Genomic DNA, 27,991 nt, shown 5'->3' with positions numbered 1-27,991 from the left:
ATCAGCGATCTCTGGGGTGAACATGGCGGAGACCGTCCGCTCGCTCTTCGACTACAGGGAGACACACAGCCTGGACAGCAACGGAGAAGGCGTCAAACCGGCACCGCCGTTGCGAGGGTGAGCGAGTCAGTTACCCCGCGACATATACAATTGTGAAAGAAAACTGCTTCATGACGGTGTTTTCCTCCCCAATGACAGCGAGACTCTGGTGGGTGTGCGCGCCCGAGTGTGTGTGAGAGAGTGAGGGTGTTTTTGATGGAGCTAAAGTTGTAAACACACGTCGTGTGTGAAGTTAAAGTCCAGTTGTAAGTAAATGATGAGAGGCCGCCGCTCGTTCGTCTCGTGCGAGGTCGTTTTTTTTTCGAACGTGAAACGCCACCTTACAAAGCTGCTCCGAAGAGGTGTGTGCGCGAGCGCAAGTGCGCGTTCGTTTTCGTGTGCGCGCCCCCATGTGTGCACTGTGTGAGTGTGTGTACTGTGTGAGTGTGTGTGACACTGAAATTGGCTATTGAATTCTAACATTATTAAGCGACTTTACCAAATACGCACTATTCCAACAACAGAGACACGTGATGAGGGCCGAGCTTGAATGCGTTCAGCCAAACCATGGAAGTTTGATAATGTTGTTTCTTAAACTGTAAATAACCAAAACAAACGTTTTCAGGATCATAACTTACAATGGAGCGGTTAAATGTGGTAAAAGTTATGAACATGTTGGAATTAACATACTGTCAGAGCCTCTCTCTCTGCGCGCGCCTGTGTGTGCGCGTGTCTCTGTTAGTGCGCGTGCGGATCCGCGTGTAGTGTGCGCGCGCATACACGTGTGTTTGTGTGAGAGTGGGAGAGAAAGGCACACACACAGGGAGGGGGAGAGAGCGTGAGAGAGAAAGGAGCAGCTCTCTGTGTGTGTGTGTGTACGTGTGTGTGTGTGTGTGTGTGTGTGTGAGAGAGTGAGACAGAGGGAGGGGGAGTGGTGTGTGTGGTGTGTGAGAGTGAGACAGAGAGGGAGGGGGAGTGGTGTGTGTGTACATTTGTGTGTGTGTGTGTGAGTGTGAGTGAGTGAGAGAGTGAGACAGAGAGGGAGGGGGAGTGGTGTGTGTATATTTGTGTGTGTGTGAGTGTGAGTGAGTGAGTGAGTGAGAAAGAGAGGGAGGGGGAGTGGTGTGTGTGTATGTGTGTGTGCGTGCGCTAGAGCAGAGGAAGGAGGAGGGAGTGTGTGTGTGTGAGAGAGAGATGGGAGGGGGAGAGAGTGTGCGTGACAGAGACAGACACTGTGTGTGTGTGTGTGCATGTGAAATGGGGAGAGGGAGGGGGAGCACAGTGTGTAAGAAGTGTGTGACAAAGAGAACAGGAGTGTGTGTGTGTGCATGCGTGTGCGTGTAGTATTGAGTGAGTGTGTGTGTGGTTGAGAGAATGAGTAAGTGTGTGTGTGTGTGTTGGGAAGACAGGGTGTGTTTGAGAGAAGGGAAAATGTGTTTTTTAGAGTGTGTGTGTGCGTTAGCAAGAGAAACTAATAGTGTGCATGTGGAAAAAGAGAGCAGGGAATATAGGTGTGTTTACTGTAAGAGTCTGTGAAGGACATGTATGTGTGTGTATGTGTACGTGAGTAACAGCATATAAAAAGTGTGTGCTTGTGTGTGTGTGTGTGTGTGTGTGTGTGTGTGAGAGAGAGATAGAGGGGAAGTGTGTTAGAGGCACAGGGAAGGGGAGGGGAGAGTGTGTTTGCGCATACGTGTGTGTTAGGAGAGTGGGGGAGGGAATGTGTTTGTTTGTGTGTGTGTGTGTGTGTGCATGAGTGAGTGAGTGAGAGAGAGAGAGATAGAGAGTGTGAGTGAGAGGGATGGGAGATGTGTGTCTGTGTGTGAGCACGAAGGACTGTGTTTACGTGTAACCAAGTTGTGTGTTGGTTTCAGTGTGTTTAAAGGGGATGGCAATCAAATGTGTGATGGGTAAAGAGTGTGTGTGATGTTTTGGATTTTTTAAAAATTGTGTGTGTGTGATTGGTGTTTAAAAAGTAAAAAAATAAAATATAGTTTTTGGGGTGCAAGAGATGACGCTGTAGAAACGATAAGAAAGTGGGAAAGGAAAGGGTGTGTGTCTGTCTTTAAGAAACTGAGAGACGTGTGGGTGTGTGTGTGACAAACGGAGAAGGGGAGGTTGTGTGTGTGTGTGTCTCAAAGAGAAGAGAGAGGTTGGAGGGTGTGTGTTGCAGAGAGATAGAAAGAGAGCACAGGCTGAGTGTGTGTGTATGTGTTTAAGAGAGAGTGAGAGAGGAGAGGAGAAGGGTGTGTGTGTGTGTGAGTGAGTGTGTGTGTGTGTGTGTGTGCATCCAATTGCGTGCGCAAGCTTTTGAAACAGAAGGGGAGGGTGTGTGTGTGTGTGTCTTGGAAACTGAAAAAGAAGGCTTGGTAGCTTGTGTGTGTGTGTGATTCTTCGTGTGTATGTGTGTCTTTTCTGTGTTTGTGTATTTGCTCTGGAAGGAGAGGTGTGTGTGTGCCTGTCTGTCTTTGTGTGTGTGTGTGTGTGTTTGTTCTGCAGTCAGTAAGAGAGGGAGGGTTGCGTGTCAAGGGGGAGAGACAGACACAAGGTTTGTGTGTGTGTGTGTGTGTGTGTGTGTGTGTGTGTGTGACTCCTAGACAAGGGCAGTGTGTTTGTGTGTGTCATACAGAGGGAAGGAGAGTGTTTATGCATCTACTTTGTTTATGAAAGAGGAAAGGACTGTGTGTGTGTGTGTGTGTGTGTGTGTGTGTGTGTGTGTGTGTGTGTGTGTGTGTGTGTGTGTGTGTGTGTGTGTGTGTGTGTGTGTGTGTGTGTGTGTGTGTGTGTGTGTGTGTGTGTGTGTGTGTGTGTGTGTGTGTGTGTGTGTGTGTGTGTGTGTGTGTTTACGCTTGCTCAAAGGAAAAAAGTATCTTGGTGCGTATGTGCACACTGTGTCGGTGGTATGGTATATGTGAGAGGAGGGGGATTGGTGTGTGTCTGTATCTGTTTTATTATTTAGGATTCTGTGTGTGTGTGTTTGTGTCTAATCCAAACGTATGTCGGAGAAACAGTTTCGTGACAAGTGGTTGTGTGTGTGTGTGTATCTGCATGCAAATGTAATATATGGCTGAGAAAGAATAATGTGCTTGATGGAACGTGTGTGTGTGTGTGCACGCAATATAACGGTGGAGAGAATATAGTCTACCAAATATGCATGAGTCTGAAAATCTGTAATGTGCATATTGCACGGTGTGTGTGTGTGAGTGAGTGTGTGAGAGGGAAAAAGTGTGTGTCAGAGATGGAATATGAGACTGTGTGAGAGAGAGAGAGAAAAAGAAGAGAGAGAGAAGGAGAGCTTTCCCTAATGTGTGTGTGTGCATGTGAGTTTTAGAGGGGGGGAGGGGTGTGCGTGCACGTGAGCTTGGCTAGAGAGAGGATATTTGTGTGTACTCTGTGTGTGTTTGCGTGCCTGAGAGGGAGGGGTGGGTGGGTGGGTGGGTGTGTGTATATGAGTGAGCGTCTGTTTGCATGCCTGTGTGTGTGTGTGTTTTCTACATGCATGTGGGCCAGATAGGGGGAGGTGTGTGTGTGTGTGTGTGTGTGTGTAAGCTGGAGTGAAGAAGGGAGAGAACTGCAGGGAGAGAAGAATGAGAGAATCGATGGAGAGGGTGAGATGGACTGAGACAGGAACGGAGGGGAGAGACTGAGGGGTCAGCTCACTGTAGAGGTGGAGGTGAGACAGATTTTGGTTGGCAGGAAATTTCCCAGAAACCCATTGAACCAGAACTAAATATACAGCCCCCCCCCATACCCCCCCCCCCATCCTCCACCCCTCGCTTAACCGCAGCAAAAATATAAACTCCGAGTGTATTTCTGGGAAAAGCCGGTGACCTGTCGGGACCCGGCGCTCGCTGTCTGCCTGTCTGTGTGAGCGTGGACAACTGTTGAAGATCTGTTTCACAACTGACTCCAGGTCTGATTACAAAAATGACCGATCGTTGGTTTTTTTAAAACTGCAATCGCACGATCGTCTCATCATTCTTTTTAAAGGCAAAATGTTGTCGGAAAAAGGAACTTTTTAGAGTTTAGTCCAAAGTATATTGACAAAAGTGACGAGCTTGATTAAAAAAAAATTTTTTTACGAGTTGAAAGTGTCGTTGCTTTTCACCAGAGCTTCTGGCTGCAGCCCCGTCGTCTCCATCGTGTCTCAGAGAACGGCTGCATTTAATTTATCCGGCTGTTTTTCCCAAAGGTTGTAAATGAGCAAAACATTCACATTCAACTCAACTTGATTATCTTTCATCCTCGGTAAGATATTTATATTAATATCACTGCGTTGATTTCCTGGCTTTGTGTACGCTGGTAAAAAAAAGTAGCTAATTTTGCTTTGATGAAAATGAGACATTTGTCAAACCCAGCGGTGAGTGTTTGTCGTTTAGGGATGTTGGTCGCCACAGAGGACGTTGAATGGTCTTATCTGGGCGGTTGGGCCATTATTATTATTATTATTATTATGGTATTGTCATGCTTACAGAGGTGTGATGTGTGTAGAATACCACAAGTCGGCGCAGTAGCACAGAGGAAAGTTGCTGGAAGTGGTGTGGCCTGCGTCTCATTTGTTATAGTGTATTTTCTTTTTCCAATTTTATATGTTCAAAGGCGAGATGTGTGGCTGGTGCAGATTGGAAAGAGAGAGCGAGAGAGAGAGAGAGAGAGAGAGAGAGAGAGAGAGGATCAATACAGAGACAGTGGGTCTGGTTGATCTCTCTCTCTCTCTCTTTGTGTCTCGTCTTTTTCCCTTTTGCTCCCTTTTCCTTTCTTTTTCTGTTCTATTTTCTTTCCCATCCCATTCATCTTCTTGCCTGTCTTCCTTTCCTCTATTTTCTTCTCATTTTTCTCTTTCTTCTTACACACACACACACACACACGTGCACACAGCAGAGAGTAATGAACACCTCAAAATCCAAAGCACGATCTTCCTATGGCCTACTTTTTAGGAGCCTCCAATGCCACGCGAGTAAAAAAAATCGACTGACGGAAAAACAATACAGAGATCTGTGGCAGCAGAACGAGCACGCACGTTGTTTTTGGCGTTGATTTGCAGCCCTCGAGAGAAAATCTCACCCGGACGGTCATGGCTCACAGAGGTGGCTGCCGTTTAACGGCACACTCCTTAGCGGTGATGCGGGACGGGGGGGTCAGAGCACTCGACTGTGGACACCAACCTGATCGCAGGACCCCGCTGTGGTGCGTGTGGTCTTCATTCGTACATTCGTCTTCATGTAGTCTTCACATCCAGCGCCAGTCAGTTTGTTGTCGATGGTGTGTGTAACTTTTTTCATCGTTTCCTCGGATGTTATTTGTCTGGTACTTTAAGTCATAAAAACTAATTTAAGAAAATGACTTAACTGAAAAAAAAATAGCTGTTTGTACTCCTTGGTTGTTGAGGTACACAGGAAACCAGTATCACTGTAAAAGTGAACTCTTTAAAAAAAAAATTGTTGCAGTTCTTTAATGGCTGATAACCATTTTTTTCAGTTCCTCCCAAACTGCTGACACAGTTGCTTCAACATTTAAAAGCGAAATAATGGCTCAGGGTTACGAATGCGCTGGAAAGATTTGTCCTACGGTGGCCCACAGGGGACAGTATTCACAGATCAGTGAAATACATGTGATTAGGTCAAAAAGCAACGGGGTTTCTGCTAATTACTGGGGGGGGCTTAATCAAACACTCTTCTCACCTTCACAATAATCTGGTGTATATGGAGCAAAGATGGAAACGTTTTTTAAAAATCTGTAAAGATCACCAGATCCCAAAACTACCCGTAAGAAACGGGAAAGAGCAGTTTAAATGGTCGTCATCCTGTTAACGTTTGATAGTTTCTGTGAATTTTGTAATAATATTTGTTTGGGGGGGACTACAGTATTGTTTACTCATATAGGAGGGAATCGCAGTTCTTATGGATCCATCGGGCGGCCATTGGTTTATCGGTCACTCTCTGACCCTTATTGATGTTTGGCTAGTTGGTCGATTGATGAAATGATAATCGTGGGTGTGTGTGTGTGTGTGTGTGCTCTGCAGGCGCGGCTGTGGGAGGAAAAGGAAAGGGACGCCCGTGAAAGTCTTTGTCACACACATTGAGGAAGAGAGCGTGCCTGAACACAGCTTCAGCCCAGGTGTGTGTTATAGCTGCATGCCATATTCTGTGTGTGTGTGTGTGTGTGAGAGAGAGAGTGTGACCTACTTTTGTGTGTGTGTGTGTGTGTGTGTGCACGCTCCTAGAGATGAGGTGATGACCTGTGTGTGTGTGTGTGTGTCTCTGCACTTTTATGTAATTTTTTTTATACTGACTGTCGCTCTGCTCTCAGGTGATCGTAAAGAAGTAGCAGAGAATAAGCAGTCCATGCTGGACGGGCCTTTCTACAACACGGAGCCCGCTCCCCACTACTGGTGAGTGTACATTTATTTACATTAATATATATATATATATATTATACAGGCATGAGAATGCCTGACCTTTCGGCGAAATTCGCCGTTTCGAAACCAAAATAGGTGACTTACGTGAATCGTGTAGATCCGAAGAGTTTTTGTTTTGGGGTAGGGGGGGGGGGGGTCAATTGGCCGGCCGGCGTTTATGAGACTTGAAGACTTGTTCACGCCAAAAAAAAAGGAAGTTGGTTCATGAATGACCTAATTATACACAATATTACTATTATTATAGGCCCGATCACTGACTTGGTGTCAGAATGGAGGACCTACAGATTATCATACAACGTCCGACATCGATGTTCGTGGAAGTCACCAGCACCCCCCCCCCCCCCCCCGCGCACGCGCGCCTATCCGTCTCACCTTTTTCACCCCTGACCCGTTTTCATGCCTGATTATATGAACACACCGCTGTTTTTTTGGAACGGCTGCCGATCTCGACTTGGCACTCGAGGGCACTTCTGAATTCCACCGGTCCTCTGGACTCTCCAGCCCTGAAGGTTCTCAGTTGAACCAAATCATCAGGCCTATTTACACCTGAGAAGTCGGGAAGAATGCAGCCGACTAGCCAGTAGGAGAGGGAAAAAAAATCTGAAGCACTCTTTGAGGACTGCGGATTGAGAATCACCGGCACGGAGCGCTGGCATCGGCCTGAATGTGTGGACTGTTTGCTTTGCACTCCTTCAGCTGCGGTGCATCCCGACAGCAGAGAACGCAGCCCTACGGCTAGACGCGTGTCAACACAATGAGAAGGCATCACCATTCTGTCATTCCTGCTCATTTACCTCCCAATTGCAGCTCGTGACACCGGGCCGAGTCCGAGCGGAGCATCCAAGTAGCCTATAAAACATCACATTTGGAAAACTGGAATTAATAAATGTCAATTGTTGTTGTTTCATTATCAATTGTTGATGTTTTGTTCATTTAAACTAATTGTTTAAATCACAAACGGGTACCTAACAGGTACACTGCATTAAAACAACAAACAAACAATGCATGTATTGTCTGATGACGGGAGTGTATTTAACTCTTTATATCCCCCCCCTCATTCACCTCCCAGCGGCCCAGTGGCGCAGGCTCATGACAAAGTCCCAGCTGGATACAAGACCAGCTCCGCCTCGGCCTCCACGCCGGCCCCAGCTCCCGCTGCTTCCTCGGCCTTGACCCCAACGCCGCTGCCCGCTCCTGCACCGGCGGCCTCGGCCCGGGCCCCGTCTCTGACCCCCGCATCGACGGCTCCGGCCCCGACGGCCGGCTCGTTCCTGCCGTCCCCGAACTGCCGCATCCGGGAGGTCCACTGTGGAAGCCAGGTGCGGCTGGTCGTCATCGCCATCCGCGACATCACCAAGGGGGAGGAGATCACCGTGGACTACAGCCTGACCGAGTGGGGAGACAACTTGGTCAGTGCCCTTTTGAAGACACAGCTTTTTAGCTTAATGCTTCAATGTTTTTTTGCGAGTGCAATAGTACAAGACACAATACAAACAAACAAACAAATTAAGAGAATAAAATAAGTTGGTTATTAAGTGGCCAATGTATATTTAAGTGAAGTGCCTATAATTGTGCTCAGGACATAAGAGTCTGGGTCTGTGCTCGCTGAAGAATTGGAGTGTCTTGCATTTGATTTTCCTTGCTGCTGAATTCTAAGATGAACATGGACAAACCTGACTGACTTCAGCAATCCCACAAAAACAAACTAGGTGTCGAAGTTAAATAGCAAGGGCGTCATGCAGGTTTTACACTTAACTTTCAACGGGGAGTTGTTACAAAGTATAATGCCTCCCTCCACCAACAGAGGCCCTCAGCCGACCAGAAGACAAAGCAGCCACAGGACAATGTGTTTGGATTAAGCAGAGCTGCTCATGCATGCTCCCCCCTGCTGTTTCTTTTCCTGGTTGAAGTTGTCTCACCTTGAATTTGAAGCCTAACCTGAACCAAAACCCAATTTTAACATTTATAATCCAAAACCAGCAGGAAGCCGGCCTGTCCTGAGCTACTTGGTCCTCAAGTAGAGACAAGCATTTTACCCAGCGTGCATATCTCTGATGACAGATAGGCAGCCATATGTGTTTTCACACACTGTTGATCAGTTTCACACAATCGCTGTTTGTCACGCGCACACACACACACACACACACAAAAGCTAAGCAAGCCATGAGGTTACCATGGTGATGGTTGAGCTCCAGTTCCCTCTCTACCTATAGTGCTTTAGCAACAGTAACCATGGTTATTACATGACATCTGTTCCTTTAATGGATCTCATTAGATCGGATCAATTATACTAAACAGAAAGATGACACCAGATTACGTTTATGGAAGCGGAGTTGAAAAACGTGAGGGACCAGTGGGACCACAGTCACTCACAGTTCCTTAAAAAACATATTTTAATATCTTGAATTTGGCTGAGATAAAGTTTTTTTTAGGTTTAATGATATTATTGGCTGACTGATTTGTCTTTGAGTGTTCCGGCCTGATCGATGTGTAGTCGACGGTGTTTTGAGACGCCTTTATTTCTGTTCACTTCTTTTGTTTAGCTTGTTAGAGATTTGGAGTCGTAATCGGCTTCAGGGGTGCCCACCTGACTCTCCTGAGTGACAGCAAACATTAAGTGAACGGTGTGCACGGCCATTTCTTAACGACCGCTTTGTGTCTCCTGCAGGGTTTCCGTGGGACCATGTCTCCAGGGCAGCACGAGTGTAATTCCGACACAGAGAACAACAACAACAATGTCAAAAAGGTAAGAGAAGGGACCTTTTCCCTAAAGCTGCCTTCAGATGTGAGGTCCCGGGACAGAGGATGATGTATGTGTACAGATTGTAAAGCCCTATGATTTTGGGCAAAACACAACAAAAAGTAATGTAATTAAATAGCTGAGAGAGAAAACATCCCTCGGTTTGGTTACACTTTGAATGGCCGGCCCTCTCCATGGAAAGAAACAAAAGGAGCAGCAGCTTAACAGCACAGTTAGACCAAAGAAAGTCAAGTTGTATTATTTTAGGAAGTGACAACAATTGCCAAATCTAGGCTACCCACTGCACACTGCCTGCTCTCTAAATGGCAGATACAGTCAGCCACCAGCTGGCGAGCATTTAGCAGCTGAAGAATCCACAAAAAACCACAAATGCAGCCGAAAGAGAGAGAATATTGGATTAATGCCAGAAACACGGCTCCAAACCAATAATAGTGTTGCCAGCTGCTGGCTGTTTAAACAGGCAACTGTTTGCTAACCAGTTCAACATTTCAACTTAAAATAAGATAATCCTGAAGTTGTTGTTGTTGTTGTTTATGCTGTCCCCAAGTGGCCAAAGTATACATTTACAGGGCTCTCAAGTCTCACGCATTGAGCGTGAGACTCACGCATTTCGGTCTTAACTCCCGCACTCCCGCCACACATCGTATTTCTCACGCTGAAAAAAACTCTCGGCTATTTAATGTTTGAATGCAGGGGTGCTCAATACGCCGATCGTGATCGATGGGTCGATCGCGGTCGCTACAGAGCCGGTCTGCGCGCATCGGGGCAGAGTAAAGAAAAAGTCACTAGCACCCCCCCCCGTCAACAATTCTTCTTGGCTCGAATGCAGGTGAGCATCGGGTGCTGATGGAAATCTCACGCTTGCCTGTCTTCAAAACTTGAGAGCCCTGCATTTAGCTCAGGTTTAAGACACAATTTCCTCCGAATTCACCTTTAGGTTTCCTTGGAGACATCGTGATCTTCACTAGAATCCAAAATCTGCTATTGTTGGACTGCCAACATACTGCTGTTAAAGTGTAAAGTAAATATATTAAAATAAGATGTATAAATCTTTGCATCAAAATAAAAAATGAACCTTTTTTCTGATTCGGTGGACTCGCATGATGAGCAAACGCATTGGATCAGCATAGATGAGCAATGCCACCCAATGAGCATACCCAACGGCCCAATAATTCCGTGTGAGGCTCAACTTCCTGCCCCATACGTCCTATATTATACTTTAGAGATCATAAAGGACTATTGTGTGTTACAGTCGATGGTGTGTTACCGTCTACGGTGTGGGCACACATAAGGAGTAGGGATGCACCGATCTGATCGGCGCCGATCCATATCGGCCGATATTCCCATTATCGGTTTTGATCGGCGTTCTCAAAACGGCCGATCAGATGACGTAACATCTGCGAGAAAAACTATCAGAGACGTGAGTGAGAGGTCCACGAGGGGATCCTCACCACCGAGCGGTGTCCCCGTCCCCCGAGTTGAATCACTGGGTCAACTCAGCCGACTCTCACATGTCTGAGCCCCTATAGACTGATGCTCACGGTAAACGCATTCGATCGGGAGCGCGCGAGGGTTTTGATAAAGTTAGCGGAAGGATTTAAGTGACAACATCCGGTTTTGCAAAGTTAGCGGAAAGAACCACGTGAAACAACATCCGTTTTTCAAAATAAGATGTCGACAAATCATACACTAGCATATAAAAGAAAACAATGAACTGATTTTGTATCTTTAGCAGTGGCGGCTCCTGAAAAAATTCTCAGGGGGGGCAATTTTTTTGATAATGATTAACCCAAAACCACAGACCTTCAGACAGCTGTCTATGTGTAGCTTCGTCACAATGCCATCAAGTCATGTGACTCCAGTCAGTGTGACGGCTGTGACTGAACTCTGCCTGTGAGCTTGTAGTTAGTTCATAAGCACAGACAGTCTGAGGCCGTCTGTGAGCTGTCTGTCAGTAATCCAGCTCCTGGTCTTTGATTTGGTGATTTTTTTCAACAAGATTTAAATAATTAGAACAATAATAAATATCAGATCCCCATTTGTGACTCCTGCATCTGAGCTTTTTCAAATAATAGAATACATGCAATTGTAATCACTTTCAAGTAAACCAGATTGCTCCACCAGACAAGAAAAAAGCTCAATGTTGAGCTTTTGTTTTGAAGGGCAACACCAGAAAAGCCGAACTCACGGAGGTAAAACCTGGCAAGTCGCCAATAATTTCGGCTGTCGCGCATGCGCAGGCGCAACTTGTTAATGTCGTAACGTAAACATTTACACTAAGGTACAGGCATCTCAACATTTATTTATTGATGACTTAGTTTTATGTCTTTGTACTTTGACCTTGTGTAACATGTGAAGTTATCAATAAAGGTCTTTCTGCATTTCCCCTGCGCCTCACCTGTCGTCCTACGTTCCTCTTTCAGGAGCACAGCTGACAACACGGCTGTCAGAGAACCCGTTTACAGGCGTTCATTAAAATCAGGCGGAGATCTTTTCTGACGTCGATCGTCAGGAAGAAAACGTTTCAGAAGACACTTTAGAAAATGTTCGAGAATGAGGAACAATGTGTTTCTGATTTTATTTTCATTTTATTTTGGAGTGACAGCGAACGTCTCCGAGATCGACGTGTTGGCGACCGCTGCTCTAGGAGGTCCGACTTATATTGTTGCCAATGTGTCTTCATTGTTACGCCGATCGAAAGGAGTCTTTCAAAGAAAGAATTGAATCGCTGCTGTTGGCCTGAGCACCGGCCATCTCGACTGAATACGCCTCTGTCGAAGCTGTATGACGTACTGAGACGCTTTTACGTCGATTACTGATGACAAGACCTGGAGGGGCGAGTCCTCCCGGAAGCCATAGAGTGCATTGAGAGCTCTGTTTTGTGAAAAAAATGGGTTTAACATTGGAGTCAATGGGAGAGGTCTGGGGCGATTTTCATTTCGCCCAAAGTCGCCCCAGAAGGGGCGGGGCCATTTGAAGCACGACTTTAGGCGGACTGAATGACTGTTACCTGATTGGACAATGACATACAGAGGCAGAGCAGACGTCTAGTGGTAGAATGCGACTTTTTTCTTTTCTTTTTTCTTTTCCCCCGAGGCAGTGCGTCGCCCCAATCGCCCTTATGGACAAGCCGCCCCTGATCTTTAGAGATCGTTTCTGAGATTTAGCTTAAATTATGCTAACATTAAAACATTTTTACTGTACCAAGGAAGAGTTTATAAAAATAAGTCAGACTTTTGTATGTTAAAAGTCCTGTAAATAGATTTCCCCAAGAGTTCCAGGAAATGAATAATGCAGATGTGTTCCACACATATCTGAAATCCCCTACAATAGCAATCAAACAATTTTAATGTATCAATTAGGACATTTTTCAAAGTAAAAGTCCTAAATGTTTAAAGAAATCTGTAATTTCTTTAATGTTTGAGGTGCTTTATATATGTATTTCCTCATAGTCCTAGGCAATAATGCTACACAATAAATAGAATGCTTCAATCGACACCGTGATCGGTGATCGGTATGATCGGATCGGCAGATACTGATTTCAGTGATCGGTGATCGGCACCAAAAACCTGATCCGTGCATCTCTAATAAGGAGTGTTGTTCATGTGGTGTCACCTGACGGTCATACTGTCGGTGACACCACATGAACGGTGGCTTGGCGGTTCGAGATCTTCATGTTGATATTATGTTGTTCTAAAAAATTAATCAACATACACTTTTGATTCAATTCAATTCAATTCAGTTTATTTGTATAGCCCAATTTCACAAATTACAAATTTGTCTCGGAGTGCTTTACAATCTGTACACATAGACATCCCTGCCCCAAAACCTCACATCGGACCAGGAAAAACTCCCAAATAACCCTTCAGGGGGAAAAAAGGGAAGAAACCTGGAGGAGAGCAACAGAGGAGGATCCCTCTCCAGGATGGACAGATGCAATAGATGTAATGTGTACAGAAGGACAGATTTAGTTAAAATACATTCAATGAATATGACAGAGTGTATGAATAGTTCATAGTAGGCATATTCCACGATGGAGACCTCCACGATCCATCAGGCAGATGGCGGTGGGGAGGAGGAGGGCGGAGTCTCAACAGTGGGCGGAGTCTCAACAGGACAGTGGCGTAGTCATGAGCAGGAATTCCATGACCCAGACGATCCGTCAGGCAGATAGGATCTATGCCGTCTCATAGGGTCCGATGACCCCATGAGACGTGAAGTCAAAAGGACTCCGGAGAAAGCAGAGTTAGTAAGGTGTGATTGAGAGATGAAAATTCATCCTTAAGGAGAGAAAAAGAGGAGATAGGTACTCAGTGCATCCTAAAACGTCCCCGGCAGCTATAAGCCTATAGCAGCGTCTCCAGGTCTGGACCAGGTGAACCTGATTCAGCCCTAACTATAAGCTCTGTCAAAGAGGAAGGTCTTAAGTCTACTCTTAAACGAGGTGACTGTGTCTGCCTCCCGGACTGAAATTGGAAGCTGGTTCCATAAAAGAGGAGCTTGATAACTAAAGGCTCTGGCTCCCATTCTACTTTTAAGACTCTAGGAACTACAAGTAGTCCCGCATTTAGTGAGCGCAGCTCTCTAGTGGGGCAATATGGTACTACAAGCTCCTTAAGATATGATGGAGCATCACCAATCAAGGCTTTGTAGGTTAAGAGAAGAATTTTAAAAGTGATTCTTGATTTTACTGGGAGCCAGTGCAGGGCAGCTAGTGCAGGAGTGATGTGATCTCTTTTCTTAGTTTTAGTGAGAACACGAGCTGCAGCATTCTGGATCAACTGGAGGGACCTAAGAGATTTATTAGAGCAGCCTGATAATAAGGAGTTGCAGTAATCCAGTCTCGTAGTAACGAACGCGTGAACCAATTTTTCTGCATCTTTTTGAGACAAGATGTGCCTGATTTTTGAAATATTACGTAGATGAAAGAATGCAGTCCTTGAGGTTTGCTTTACGTGGGAGTTAAAGGACAAGTCGATCAAAGATAACGCCAAGATTCTTTACAGTGGTGTTGGATGCCAGGGCAATGCCGTCTACAGAATCCACATCACCAGATAATTGATCTCTGAGGTGCTCAGGGCCGATTAAAATTACTTGGTTTTGTCTGAGTTTAACATCAAGAAGTTGCAGGTCATCCATGTTTTTATGTCTTTAAGACATGCTTGAATTTTACAGAGTTGGTTGCTCTCCTCTGGTTTTATCGATAAATATAGTTGAGTATCATCTGCATAACAATGAAAGTTTATGAAGTGTTTCCTGATAATATTGCCCAAAGGAAGCATGTATAAGGTAAATAAAATTGGTCCAAGCACAGAACCTTGTGGAACTCCGTGATTAACGTTGGTGGTTATCGAGGCGTCATCGTTTACAAATACAAACTGAGATCGATCTGATAAATAGGATTTAAACCAAATTAGTGCCGTGCCTGAAATGCCAATCGACTGCTCCAGTCTCTGTAACAGGATGTCATGGTCAATGGTGTCGAATGCAGCACTAAGGTCTAACAAGACCAGGACAGAGAGGAGTCCTTTATCTGCTGCCATTAAGAGGTCATTTGTAATTTTCACCAGTGCCGTCTCGGTGCTGTGGTGTTTTCTAAATCCTGATTGAAATTTCTCAAATAAACTATTATGATGTAGAAAGTCGCACAACTGATTTGCGACCACTTTCTCAAGGATCTTGGAGAGGAAGGGAGGTTAGAGATCGGTCTGTAGTTAGCCAACACCTCTGGATCCAGAGTGGGCTTCTTCAGGAGAGGTTTAATAACAGCCACCTTGAAGGAGTGTGGTACGTGGCCTGTAAGCAGAGACACATTGATAATATCTAATAGAGAGCCGCCAATTAAAGGCAAAACGTCTTTAAGCAGCCTCGTCGGGATGGGGTCCAAGAGACAGGTAGACGTGTTCGAAGTAGAAACCGTTGAAGATAATTGGTCACGGTTGATGGGAGAAGAGCCCTCCAAATATACACCAGGGCATACAGCGGTTTCCAAGGCCATTCCACTTGAGGACAGATTGGCACTGGTTATGGGCAAGAGATTATTAATCTTGTCCCTAATAGTTACAATCTTTTCATTAAAGAAGTTCATAAAGTCATTACCACTAAGGTTTATAGGAATGCTCGGCTCCACAGAGCTGTGACTCTCTGTCAGCCTGGCTACAGTGCTGAAGAGAAACCTGGGGTTGTTTTTATTTTTTTCTATTACTGATGAGTAATAGGCTGCTCTGGCATTACGGAGGGCCTTCTTATATGTTTTAAGACTATCTCGCCAAACTAAGCGGGATTCTTCGAGATTAGTTGAACGCCATATGCGTTCAAGCTTTCGTGACGTTTGCTTTAGTTTACGGGTCTGAGGGTTATACCAGGGAGCAAACCTCCTCTTCCTCACTGTCTTCTTCTTCAGAGGGGCTATCGAGTCCAGTGTCATTCTCAAAGAGCCTGTGGCACTGTCAACAAGATGATTCAATTCAATTCAGTTTATTTGTATAGCCCAATTTCACAAATTACAAATTTGTCTCGGAGTGCTTTACAATCTGTACACATAGACATCCCTGCCCCAAAACCTCACATCGGACCAGGAAAAACTCCCAAATAACCCTTCAGGGGGAAAAAAAGGGAAGAAACCTGGAGGAGAGCAACAGAGGAGGATCCCTCTCCTAGGATGGACAGATGCAATAGATGTAATGTGTACAGAAGGACAGATTTAGAGTTAAAATACATTCAATGAATATGACAGAGTGTATGAATAGTTCATAGTAGGCATATTCCACGATGGAGACCTCCACGATCCATCAGGCAGATGGCGGTGGGGAGGAGGAGTGGGCGGAGTCTCAACAGGACAGTGGCGTAGTCATGAGCAGGAATTCCACGACCCAGACGATCCATCAGGCAGATAGGATCTATGCCGTCTCATAGGGTCCGATGACCCCATGAGACGTAAAGTCAAAAGGACTTCCGGGAGAAAGCAGAGTTAGTAACGTGTGATTGAGAGATGAAAATTCATCCTTAAGGAGAGAAAAAGAGGAGATAGGTACTCAGTGCATCCTAAAAACGTCCCCGGCAGCTATAAGCCTATAGCAGCATATCAAGGGGCTGGACCAGGGCAAACCTGATTCAGCCCTAACTATAAGCTCTGTCAAAGAGGAAGGTCTTAAGTCTACTCTTAAACGAGGTGACTGTGTCTGCCTCCCGGACTGAAATTGGAAGCTGGTTCCATAAAAGAGGAGCTTGATAACTAAAGGCTCTGGCTCCCATTCTACTTTTTAAGACTCTAGGAACTACAAGTAGTCCGCATTTAGTGAGCGTAGCTCTCTAGTGGGGCAATATGGTGCGACAAGCTCCTTAAGATATGATGGAGCATCACCAATCAAGGCTTTGTAGGTTAAGAGAAGAATTTTAAAAGTGATTCTTGATTTTACTGGGAGCCAGTGCAGAGCAGCTAGTGCAGGAGTGATGTGATCTCTTTTCTTAGTTTTAGTGAGAACACGAGCTGCAGCATTCTGGATCAACTGGAGGGACCTAAGAGATTTATTAGAGCAGCCTGCTAATAAGGAGTTGCAGTAATCCAGTCTCAAGTAATGAACGCGTGAACCAATTTTTCTGCATCTTTTGAGACAAGATGTGCCTGATTTTTGAAATATTACGTAGATGAAAGAATGCAGTCCTTGAGATTTGCTTTACGTGGGAGTTAAAGGACAAGTCGATCAAAGATAACGCCAAGATTCTTTACAGTGGTGTTGGATGCCAGGGCAATGCCGTCTACAGAATCCACATCACCAGATAATTGATCTCTGAGGTGCTCAGGGCCGATTAAAATTACTTCGGTTTTGTCTGAGTTTAACATCAAGAAGTTGCAGGTCATCCATGTTTTTATGTCTTTAAGACATGCTTGAATTTTACAGAGTTGGTTGCTCTCCTCTGGTTTTATCGATAAATATAGTTGAGTGTCATCTGCATAACAATGAAAGTTTATGGAGTGTTTCCTGATAATATTGCCCAAAGGAAGCATGTATAAGGTAAATAAAATTGGTCCAAACACAGAACCTTGTGGAACTCCGTGATTAACGTTGGTGGTTATCGAGGCGTCATCGTTTACAAATACAAACTGAGATCGATCTGATAAATAGGATTTAAACCAAATTAGTGCCGTGCCTGAAATGCCAATCGACTGCTCCAGTCTCTGTAACAGGATGTCATGGTCAATGGTGTCGAATGCAGCACTAAGGTCTAACAAGACCAGCACAGAGAGTAGTCCTTTATCTGCTGCCATTAAGAGGTCATTTGTAATTTTCACCAGTGCCGTCTCGGTGCTGTGGTGTTTTCTAAATCCTGATTGAAATTTCTCAAATAAACTATTATGATGTAGAAAGTCGCACAACTGATTTGCGACCACTTTCTCAAGGATCTTGGAGAGGAAGGGGAGGTTAGAGATCGGTCTGTAGTTAGCCAATACCTCTGGATCCAGAGTGGGCTTCTTCAGGAGAGGTTTAATAACAGCCACCTTGAAGGAGTGTGGTGCGTGGCCTGTTAGCAGAGACACATTGATAATATCTAATAGAGAGCCGCCAATTAAAGGCAAAACGTCTTTAAGCAGCCTCGTCGGGATGGGGTCCAAGAGACAGGTAGCGTGTTCAAGTAGAAACCGTTGAAGATAATTGGTCACGGTTGATAGGAGAAAATCCTCAAATATACACCAGGGCATACAGCGGTTTCCAAGGCCATTCCACTTGAGAACAGATTGGCACTGGTTATGGGCAAGAGATTATTAATCTTGTCCCTAATAGTTAAAATCTTTTCATTAAAGAAGTTCATAAAGTCATTACCACTAAGGTTTATAGGAATGCTCGGCTCCACAGAGCTGTGACTCTCTGTCAGCCTGGCTACAGTGCTGAAGAGAAACCTGGGGTTGTTTTATTTTTTCTATTATTGATGAGTAATAGGCTGCTCTGGCATTACGGAGGGCCTTCTTATATGTTTTAAGACTATCTCGCCAAACTAAGCGGGATTCTTGAGATTAGTTGAACGCCATATGCGTTCAAGCTTTCGTGACGTTGCTTCAATTTGCGGGTCTGAGGGTTATACCAGGAGCAAACCTCCTCTTCCTCACTGTCTTCTTCTTCAGAGGGCTATCGAGTCCAGTGTCATTCTCAGAGAGCCTATGGCACTGTCAACAAGATGATCAATCTGGGACGGACTAAAGTTAGACCAGGAGTCCTCTGTTATATTGAGGCGTGGTATCGAATCAAATACAGAAGGAATCGCTTCTTTAAATTTAGCTACAGCACTGTCAGTTAGACATCTGGTGTAGAAACTTTTGACTAACGGAGTACACTCCGGTAGTATAAATTCAAAAGTTATGAGGTTGTGGTCTGACAGAAGAGGATTCTGTGGGAAGACGTTCAAATGCTCAATGTCAACGCCATAAGTAAGAACAAGATCAAGCGTGTGGCCAAAGCTGTGAGTGGGTTTCTGTACTCTCTGACAGAAGCCAATCGAGTCCAACAAGGAGATGAATGCAGCACTAAGGCAATCATTATCAACATCCACATGGATATTAAAATCTCCAACAATAATAACTTTATCGGTTTTAAGAACCAAACTTGATATAAATTCTGAGAATTCAGATATAAACTCTGAATATGGACCTGGTGGCGGTACAGAATCACAAATCGAATTGGCTGTAGTGTTTTCCAGGTTGGATGTGAAAGACTAAGAACAAGGCTTTCAAATGAGGTGTAGTGTAATTTTGGTTGAGGATTAATTAATAGGCTCGATTCAAAGATGGCTGCTACTCCACCTCCTCGACCGGTGCCTCGAGGAATGTGAGTATTAATATGACTTGGAGGAGTCGATTCATTCAGGCAGACATATTCTTCATGGCTCAGCCAGGTTTCAGTTAGGCAACATAAATCAATGTGATTATCTGATATTAAATCATTTAGTAACACAGCTTTAGATGACAGAGATCGAATATTTAGGAGACCACATTTAATAGACCTATTTTGTTGCACTGCTGAAATAATGGTGTTAATTTGTATAAGGTTATTGTGTACGACTCCTCTTCTGCTTACTTTTGATTTATTTAATTGAAGTGGCCGTGGGACAGACACAGTCTCTACTCTAAAGTCAAGGGTGGGTAACTGCTCGAATGGAAGAGCAGAGAAGGGTGTTAAACTACAACTCTGCTCCCAGTTCCTGATCTGAACCCTGGGTGGTCATGGATTAAGTCCGGTGATCAACTTGGTCATATTCGCAGAAATGAGACGCGCTCCGTCCAACGTGGGATGAATGCCGTCTCTCCTCATCAGATCAGGTTTTCCCCAGAAAGTCTTCCAGTTGTCTACGTAGCCCACATTATTCGCTGGGCACCACCGACAGCCAGCGGTTGAAAGACGACATTCGGCTATACAATTCGTCTGTCTGCAAATTTGGGAGAGGGCCAGAGAAAATTACGGTGTCCGACAACGTCTTGGCATAAGCACACACGGATTCCACATTAATTTTAGTGAGTTCCGAGCGGCGGGCTCGGGCGTCATTACCACCGGCGTGTATTACAATCTGACTGTATCTCCGCTTGTCCTTAGCCAGCAGTTTCAAACAAGACTCCACGTCGCCCGCTCTGGCCCCCGGGAGGCACACGACGGTGGTCCGCGGCTTCGCTATTTTCACGTTCCTGACTATAGAGCTCCCGATAACCAGGGTGTGTTCCTCAGCGGGAGCGTCGCTGAGCAGGGAAAACTGGTTCGAAACGTGAAGTGGTTGGTGCACAGCGGGCTTCTGTGTAGACTTACTACTCCTGCGAACAGTTACCCACGATCCCGGCTGCTCGGGGACCACCGGGGAACAGCTATCAGCTGACTGTAGCTCCGCGCCGGCTACGGGAGAGGGCGGGCTAACTAGCATAGCTGTCTGAGCTTCAATGGCGCGGAGCCGTGCATCTAACCCACTTAGACCTGCCTCCAACCTAGCAAATAAACTACACTTGTTGCATGTATCGTTATCATTAAGGGAGGCAGGGGGATAACTATACATGAGACACACTGAGCAAGAGGGAGCGGGAGGGAGAGAAGAAGAAGTCATGCTCGCTGTTGAGCTGGCAACCAGAGCTTACCGGAAGAGTGAGATGATGCGTTCAGGAGCAGCTGATAAATGGTGAAATGGATATATGACTACATGTAGAATTATATTAGCATTTAATTTGACTTGCAAGGTCAAACAGGACATGGTAACATAATTATGATGTTCAAAGTAATAAAATAAACAATCCATTCTTGAAACAGCAAGGTAATGTCAAGTGTCTCTGGACCTCATACATTTTGTTTGCAGAGAAAATTCTAAATGATTGTGTGTGTACATATATATAATATAACAACAAATATTAACTAAAAAAACTATCTGGACAGTGGATGACATGTTGTGTTTCTTCCAACCTGTCACTGTCTCATTTCCAGGAGGAAGAGCCTCTCTCTCTGACATCCCAGCAGCAACAGCAGCAGCAGGAATACGTCACCCCCTCATGGTCCCTCTCCCCCTCCTCCTCCCCCATCTCCCACTCTGACGCCAGTGACTCAGACGCTGGAGACGAAGACAACGGCAGCCCCCGGGGGCGAGCGCAACGCCGGCGCAAGAAACGGCGCGGCGCTCATTCAAAGAAGACCCCCTACCGGACCCCGCCGCTGGTCACCCCCACAGGCATTCCTCTTCACAACTGTCCGCTCCCTTTATCCCACCCTGCAGCGAAGTCCTCCCCTCCCTGCTCCTCCTCTTCCTCCTCCTCATCCTCCTCTTCAGCTAAGTCTGTGTTCAAAGCCCCGGCTCCGCTGGGCTCCAACACCACAGGCAACGTCGGCTTAAACATCCCCAGAGGGGCGGTGTCCATAGACTCCATGCGCCAAACCTGTGAGCACTGTGGACGCCACTTCCGCTCCCTGGGTCGCCACTTGGATAAGCACCACGCCCACCAGCCGAACGTGTGCTCCGCCCTGGTGGAGAGCTACACGCAGATGCCCCGCCTGCACGCGCACAGCCCAACCCTTGCCACCGCTCACGCTCTCACTCTCACTCTGCAGCACTCTTTGGCGTCGCAGGCCGCGGGACAGGGCCCCGGTTCAGACCTCACACAGCTCGGTGTCCAGGACCTCTCCATGGCCCCGCCCAATCTCACAGCAGCCAACCAATCCCCCGCCTCCGCTGGAAGAAACCCCACCCTGCCGGGCCTGACTCCCCCTCGAGGACAGAACGCAGTACCGGTGTCGGTCCTGAAGCGAAGCCCGCCACCTGTGTGCGCGGCGCAGTCGAGGAGGCTAAAGACAGAAAGGCCGGGGGAGGAGGAGGACGAGGAGGACGAAGACGACGTGGAGGTCGTGGAGGTGAAGAGGCCCAAAGAAGAGGAGGAGGATGTTGAAGTGGTGTGCCCTCAACTCTTCAGCAACATGTTGGCCAAAGAAATGGAGCTGCCAAAAATGGAGGAAAATGAGGAGGAAGAGGAGGAAGAGGACGAGGAGAATGGAGTGATGGAGGTGGAAGATGAAAGTGGGGCAGAGGATAAGGAAAAGGACTTGCTGAGGTAACTTGTGGTCTTCGCCTGCGTTGTGAGCAAATTTGAGAGTCGGGCTGCAACTAATTTAATGTTGTTGCTTCATCACTTTGTCAAAGACAAAACCAAAAAAACAAAACACGCCCATTGGTAGAATAGATTCCAGTAGTGGCCATGGAGGATTATTTTCACAGACTCCTGTGATCCAAACATTTCCAATAATTCCAGAGAGTTGTCAAAAAAGTTCACGTTTGTGTAAAGTCCAAAATTCACAACAAGACTTTATCTAACAGAATATTCTACTTCAGTCCATATTCGTTGGAGTTTAGTATTTTAAAATCAACATTGAAGACCTCCTGCTTCCTTGTTGACGCGCGCTGATGAGTTACAGATGAGCGACACATTCATGAAAGAATAAAGACTCTTTTATCGAAGGATTTGTGCGTCCAGGGATTTATTTCCCCCGGATATCGTATCAGGTGTCTGCTCGCTTCTCCCTCGGCACAGAAAAACCAAACGGTTGGCGACATTTACCAGATGCTGATTATTTATATGACGTAATAAATCCTTCGGGCTCTTTTTAATAGATCATTAGTGTGTTTTCTGGCCTGATTCGCTGTTTAAAAAAGTAAAAAATCCGACAGACGGCAAAACCAGCGCTGCAGCCGGCCGCTCGATGACGATCGTGTATAAAAAAGAAGAGAAAAGAATCAAATTCTCACATTTGACAGGTTTCTTATTATTACAAAAAAGAATCGGCAGATTAATTAATGAGTCAAATTTAATTAATTCAGTAGTTTCAGCCCCAAAACCAACCAAACGTATGGACGATGAACACAACGATTCCATCTCTGTTTGATGGTGCATGTTTCTGTAAGTTCTCTGGAGAGGATCAGATGTCATGAAGTAACCCGTTGCTCTCCACGTCTCCTTCCAGCGGCTCGGGGCGTCACCACATGCTGCCCCTCCTCTCGTCCTTGTCCTCTCTGGTGCTGTACCTCCGGCGGCTGCAGCACTCGGCCTTCCTGTCGCTGTCCCGGCAGCTCCAATCGGCCGAGGCCTGGCGCCTCCTCTGCCACTCCAGCCTGGCGCTCCTCATCCTGTACAACCGGCGGCGCGAGTGCGAGGTCTCCAAGCTGTCCATCACCGAGTATCGCGCTCGCCTCACCCCCCAGTGCCCCGTTCCCGCCCCGCCCGGCGCCCCGCCGGCCCTCACTCCACTGGAGGCCTCCCTGTCCCCGTTTGAGCGCCTGGTGCTCCCCCACCTCCCCAGAGTGGGGGTCCAGGGCAAGCGTGGCCGCGTGCAGCCCCTCATCCTGCCCCCTCACTGCGAGCCCTGCCTGGAGCTGCTCCTGGAGACGCGGCAGGACGTGGGGGTGGACCCGGCCAACCCGTACGTCTTCGCCAGGCCCTACCACTCCCCCGCCACGCCACTGCGAGGCACTGACCTCCTGCGCAGCCTGGCCCGCTCGAGCGGCACACGCAACCCCCGCGCCCTGACCCAGACCCGGGTTCGCCGGCAGGTGGCCATACTGACCCAGCTGCTGCTGCTGGGAGAAGGGGAGGAGCCTGGGCAGCCCGGGGGCAGCGCGGTGGAGAGGCTGGAGCACTTCCTGGAGAGGGAGTACCACGTGACGCAGAACTGCGCCGGTATTGGCCAAGACCCGGGCCTGATGGGCCGGGTGGGCCGAGTGGTGCTCTGCGGGGAGAGAGACGGAGTTCTGTTCAGAGGAATGAGCCTGAACCACATCTGCCTGGAACTGGATGGTGAGAATGAACGAGTGGAACTCTGTCCGTTCCCCCGTGGCCAGACACCGCGTGGCTCGTGTGTTTGATGGAACATGGGGAGTCATGACGGGTCAAACTAATTCAGTTCTCTTGCCTCTGTCCGAACCTTTCTCCTCTTTCCAGTGATGTCGGGAAACTCTGCTGACTCCTACTCCGAGGGAGAGTCCGACGGGGAGCAGGCCAAGGAGAAGACGGAGGCGCCCGCCCCTGCTCCGGCTCCGGCTCCGGCTCCGGCTCCGGCCCCCACACCCACCCTGCTGTATGTCCGGAAAGGCAAGAACAACGGGCGGGTGGGGCGACCCAAGAAGCTCAAGAACGCGCAGCTAGCCGCACAGCCTCCGGCTCAGGCTCCGACTGGGAACCGCAGGAGAGGCTCCGGTCAGCCCAAATCAGGTTTGTAGAAGTGTGACTGCACCAATTCACAAAACTAAGGAAGATAAATGACTCAAATTGTGCAGGTGAGATAAAAAAGGTGCTTTGCTCGAAGTCTTTTTTCCTGCGTACTCTTTTCGACCCTTGACCCTCGATCCTCGTGAACCTTGTTTTTCCTCTTCCTGGTACCGTATCATCCATCAAGGAAGAGGAAGGTTTACACTTTTTTTATTTTTTAAGTCAGCTAACATCCCAACCAGTAATAGCCCACATTTAAGCGTTGTTGATATTTCTGATTGGCTCCTCTGTGTTTGTGCGCCGCAGTGTTCGCCACCAGAAGGCGAACAAACTAAACGAAGTGTGAGTGAAAGCCATAAACTAACCTCGACAATGACGAAGAGGGATTGGAATTATCTGTAAACTCATATCACATATTCATAATTTACTTTAGTGTCTTTGTACAAACCCCGTTAATAAACAAGTCAAGTATTACATGTATTATAAAGAAACAAAGGTTGAATATCATGCAAGCAATTTGATTTGGCTGCAAAATATTTAGTCAGATGTCAAATATGAACGCCTCCTGGTTCTTAAGCATTTAATTAAAAAAATATTGTAATCACAAAAAAATGGCATTCGACATGTAAACAGTTTTTATCCGTGAACTATTGTCAGCGGCTTCACTCCAGCGAGTATGAACTCCGCTTCATACGGCAACAGAGTAAAAAAACAACTCCTTAAATGCAAAACTAGTAGGGATGCACCGATCTGATCGGCGCCGATCCATATCGGCCGATATTCCCATTATCGGTTTTGATCGGCGTTCTCAAAACGGCCGATCAGATGACGTAACATCTGCGAGAACTATCAGACGTTTCAATCGCCGCGCACATAGCGGAGACGATCGCCCGGCGAGGGCGCAGAGTGAGAGGTCCACGAGGATCCTCACCACCGAGCGGCGTCCCCGTCCCCCGAGTTGAATCTCTGGGTCAACTCAGCCGACTCTCACATGTCTGCCCCCAGGGATGGATTAACCAACGGGCCTACCGGGCCCAGGCCCAGGGGCCCATGAGCTCAGGGGGCCCCTGGGCCTGAGCCTCCGCGTGGCGTCGCTGTGATTAACATTGTATTGATATGAATATGATGATATGACACGATGCGCGTGGCGGTATATGCTGGGCTTAAGTCATTCATGTCAGTAACAGGGCCCCAATAGTCCTACTGAGGGATGGATTAACGAGAGCCTACCGAGCTACCGCACCAAGGGCCCATGAGCTCAGGGGGCCCCTAATCCAGAGCCTCTGCGTGAAGTAGCTGTTATTAACTTTGTATTGATATGATGATATGACACGATGCGCCATAGCCGGTATATGCTAGGCTTAAATCATTCATGTCATGGTCATATAATTCGCGTTATGTTGTCTGCTCAGCTCCGGTATCGTTGTTCCATACGGACTGTTTTGTTAGCGATGTAAAAAAAAAAAACATATAACCTTTTATGACTTTTTTCTTAATCCGTCCATGTCTGCCCCTATAGACTGATGTTGACGATAAACGCATTCGATCGGGAGCGCGCGAGGGTTTTGATAAAGTTAGCGGAAGGATTTAAGTGACAACATCCGGTTTTGCAAAGTTAGCGGAAAGAACCACGTGAAACAACATCCGTTTTTCAAAATAAGATGTCGACAAATCATACACTAGCATATAAAAGAAAACAATGAACTGATTTTGTATCTTTATAGATCGTTTCTGAGATTTAGCTTAAATTATGCTAACATTAAAACATTTTTACTGTACCAAGGAAGAGTTTATAAAAATAAGTCAGACTTTTGTATGTTAAAAGTCCTGTAAATAGATTTCCCCAAGAGTTCCAGGAAATGAATGATGCAGATGTGTTCCATACATATCTGAAATCCCCTACAATAGCAATCAAACAATTTTAATGTATCAATTAGGACATTTTTCAAAGTAAAAGTCCTAAATGTTTAAAGAAATCGGTAATTTCTGAGTTGTTTGAGTTGCTTTATATATGTATTTCCTCATAGTCCTCGGCAATAATGCTACACAATAAATAGAATGCTTCAATCGACACCGTGATCGGTGATCGGTATTATCGGTGATCGGCAGATACTGATTTCAGTGATCGGCACCAAAAACCTGATCGGTGCATCTCTAAAAACTAGACGCCTGGGACTAACTGGCTCAAACACGCTGGAACACAAAGTTCTGTTTGGCTCCGTGGTGCACACACACACACACACACACACAAGACCCCCACTCACCCCTCCTCTTCTTGCTTGCAGGAAAGCGCGGCGTCCTGAAGCGGCCCTGGTCGGAGGCGGAGCGTACGGCGGTGGAGGAGCACCTGAACCAGAACATCGCTGAGCTCCGCGTTCCCGCCAAGGCCGACTGCGAGCGCTGCCTGCAGCAGTGCCCCCTGCTGGTCACCAACCACCGCGACTGGAGAGCCATCAAGTTCTACTGCCACAATCGCATCCAGCTGCTGAAGAAGAACCAGCGGCGGGAAAATGAGCCCATGCCGCTCATCGTCTGCTGAAGAGGGGGTGTGTGTGTGTGTGTGTGTGTGGGGTGGGGGGTGCAGGTGATCAGAGCAGATTCTCAAATGGTACCCAGCTGCCCAGGAAATTCACTAGCTCTGAGTTAATGGTCCTACATTTCAGTTTATTTTCTAATTTCGACACCTGATGGTCAGTTTTGTTTTGAGCCGAACAACAACAACAATAACAACAGAAACCTGAACGATTTTTTTTGCTGCTCTACTTTAAAGGTCTTAAAGAAAATGACACTAGAGTGCTGACGGGGCTCCTGGTCCGAGGGGGTCACAGTGCAATTCTTGTCAAAAGCAGCGCAGCTGGACGTGTCTTCAGAGACCACGCCCCCGGCCGCAGCCTCTCTGGTGTTGTATATGGACTTCTCTCCTTCCGATAGGGATACACTAAAATGTGCACGAGGGGGCGTTTGAGCCCTCCGGTGATGTTGAACGTGGTGAAGTAGCGTCAGTGTTTTATGCACTTGGAGACTTCCATAGGACACACTTTCCTTTCTAGTGGCTGTATAATTAGAGTAGGCCGAACTACTTTTAACCTAGAAGAATAACCAGATCTTTCACGCAAGCTAGTTCGTCTTTTTCATACTGCTGACTGTGCAATTCTGACAACGGTTTTGCTGTATATTCAGACCATCATATGTAACCGTACGGTACTGGGTGAGGACTTTTGTTTAAAGTGGAGCACCAGATTACGATGGAGAGTTTATTTGACTTTTTCTTGACAAACTCCAGAGCGGGTTCCACGAGACGGACGATGAAAAGGTTGCAGAATGTAGTGAAGTTCCTCACAGATGCCGAAGATGTTTAGTTAAGACACAGAAACATGAGAACTGTTCCGGAAACGCCGTTGGACCCGAGAAGTCAACAGCTTGGGTCGTGTTTCCTTTTGTTGTTTTTCCTGCCTGTTGCACATTTGTTATTCAAAGCAGTAAAAAAAGAAGATAAAAAAGAAGTGCTGGAGGCCAATGAGCAGGATATCACTTTATTTGTGGAGAGGAGACTTCCCTTGGTTGTGTTTCAAAGTTTCTTAAAAAGTGGGCATTAATCAGAGACGTGATGGTTCCGTTTGTTGCCACGTTCGTTGTGCGCGTCTTTCCCCCGTTGGCCTCCTGAACGACACGCAGCTCCACCGGACGAGAACCTCGATGAAACCTCAAGACGGATTACTTGAAGTTATTTAAATCTTTTTTGCTAAATCTTTATGTTCTCTCTTGCTCTAGCAGTGCCAGTTGCATTGTACATAACAAATATATTATCAATATGGCTAACTGGTTGTTTGTGCTAGACTAAATGTAGCCTTGATTTTTTTTCTCCATTTCTGAGCTGTTGCTATCTGTATATAAGCCTGTTTGTAAATACTCATCAGAGAAACAAAGAAAAAACACAATGTACGACATGCCTTGGTTATGTTTTTTCTTTTTTTTTATAAGTCTTATAAAAATGTAAAGCTCCACGATTGTGTTATGTTTTTTTTAGGGCTGTCAGCGTTAACGCGTTAATCTATGCGAT

The 27,991-nt window shown here is 46.5% G+C and overlaps 1 protein-coding gene across 1 annotated transcript; it reads left to right on the top strand.

Annotated features, from left to right (window-relative positions):
• Positions 1–27,935, top strand: si:dkey-117m1.4 (uncharacterized). The gene is made up of 9 exons (XM_056410142.1): positions 1–117; positions 6,062–6,156; positions 6,349–6,430; positions 7,527–7,866; positions 9,126–9,203; positions 20,669–21,783; positions 22,691–23,520; positions 23,665–23,934; positions 26,217–27,935. The coding sequence occupies exons 1-9, from the start codon at positions 23–25 to the stop codon at positions 26,468–26,470; spliced, it is 3,159 nt and encodes a 1,052-aa protein (XP_056266117.1). The 5' UTR covers positions 1–22; the 3' UTR covers positions 26,471–27,935.
• The last annotated feature ends 56 nt before the right edge of the window (positions 27,936–27,991 follow it).

The sequence above is a fragment of the Pseudoliparis swirei genome, chromosome 24 (assembly GCF_029220125.1).
Source record: "Pseudoliparis swirei isolate HS2019 ecotype Mariana Trench chromosome 24, NWPU_hadal_v1, whole genome shotgun sequence".
Taxonomy (NCBI): domain Eukaryota; kingdom Metazoa; phylum Chordata; class Actinopteri; order Perciformes; family Liparidae; genus Pseudoliparis; species Pseudoliparis swirei.
The sequence above is the reverse complement of the archived record's forward strand: the minus strand, read 5'-3'. Positions and strand labels throughout refer to the sequence as shown.

Coding starts and splice junctions, on each gene's coding strand:
- si:dkey-117m1.4 (XM_056410142.1), top strand. CDS start 23: ATGGCGGAGACCGTCCGCTCGCTCTTCGACTACAGGGAGACACACAGC. Junction 118..6,061: donor CCGGCACCGCCGTTGCGAGG/GTGAGCGAGTCA, acceptor TGTGCTCTGCAG/GCGCGGCTGTGGGAGGAAAA. Junction 6,431..7,526: donor GAGCCCGCTCCCCACTACTG/GTGAGTGTACAT, acceptor TTCACCTCCCAG/CGGCCCAGTGGCGCAGGCTC.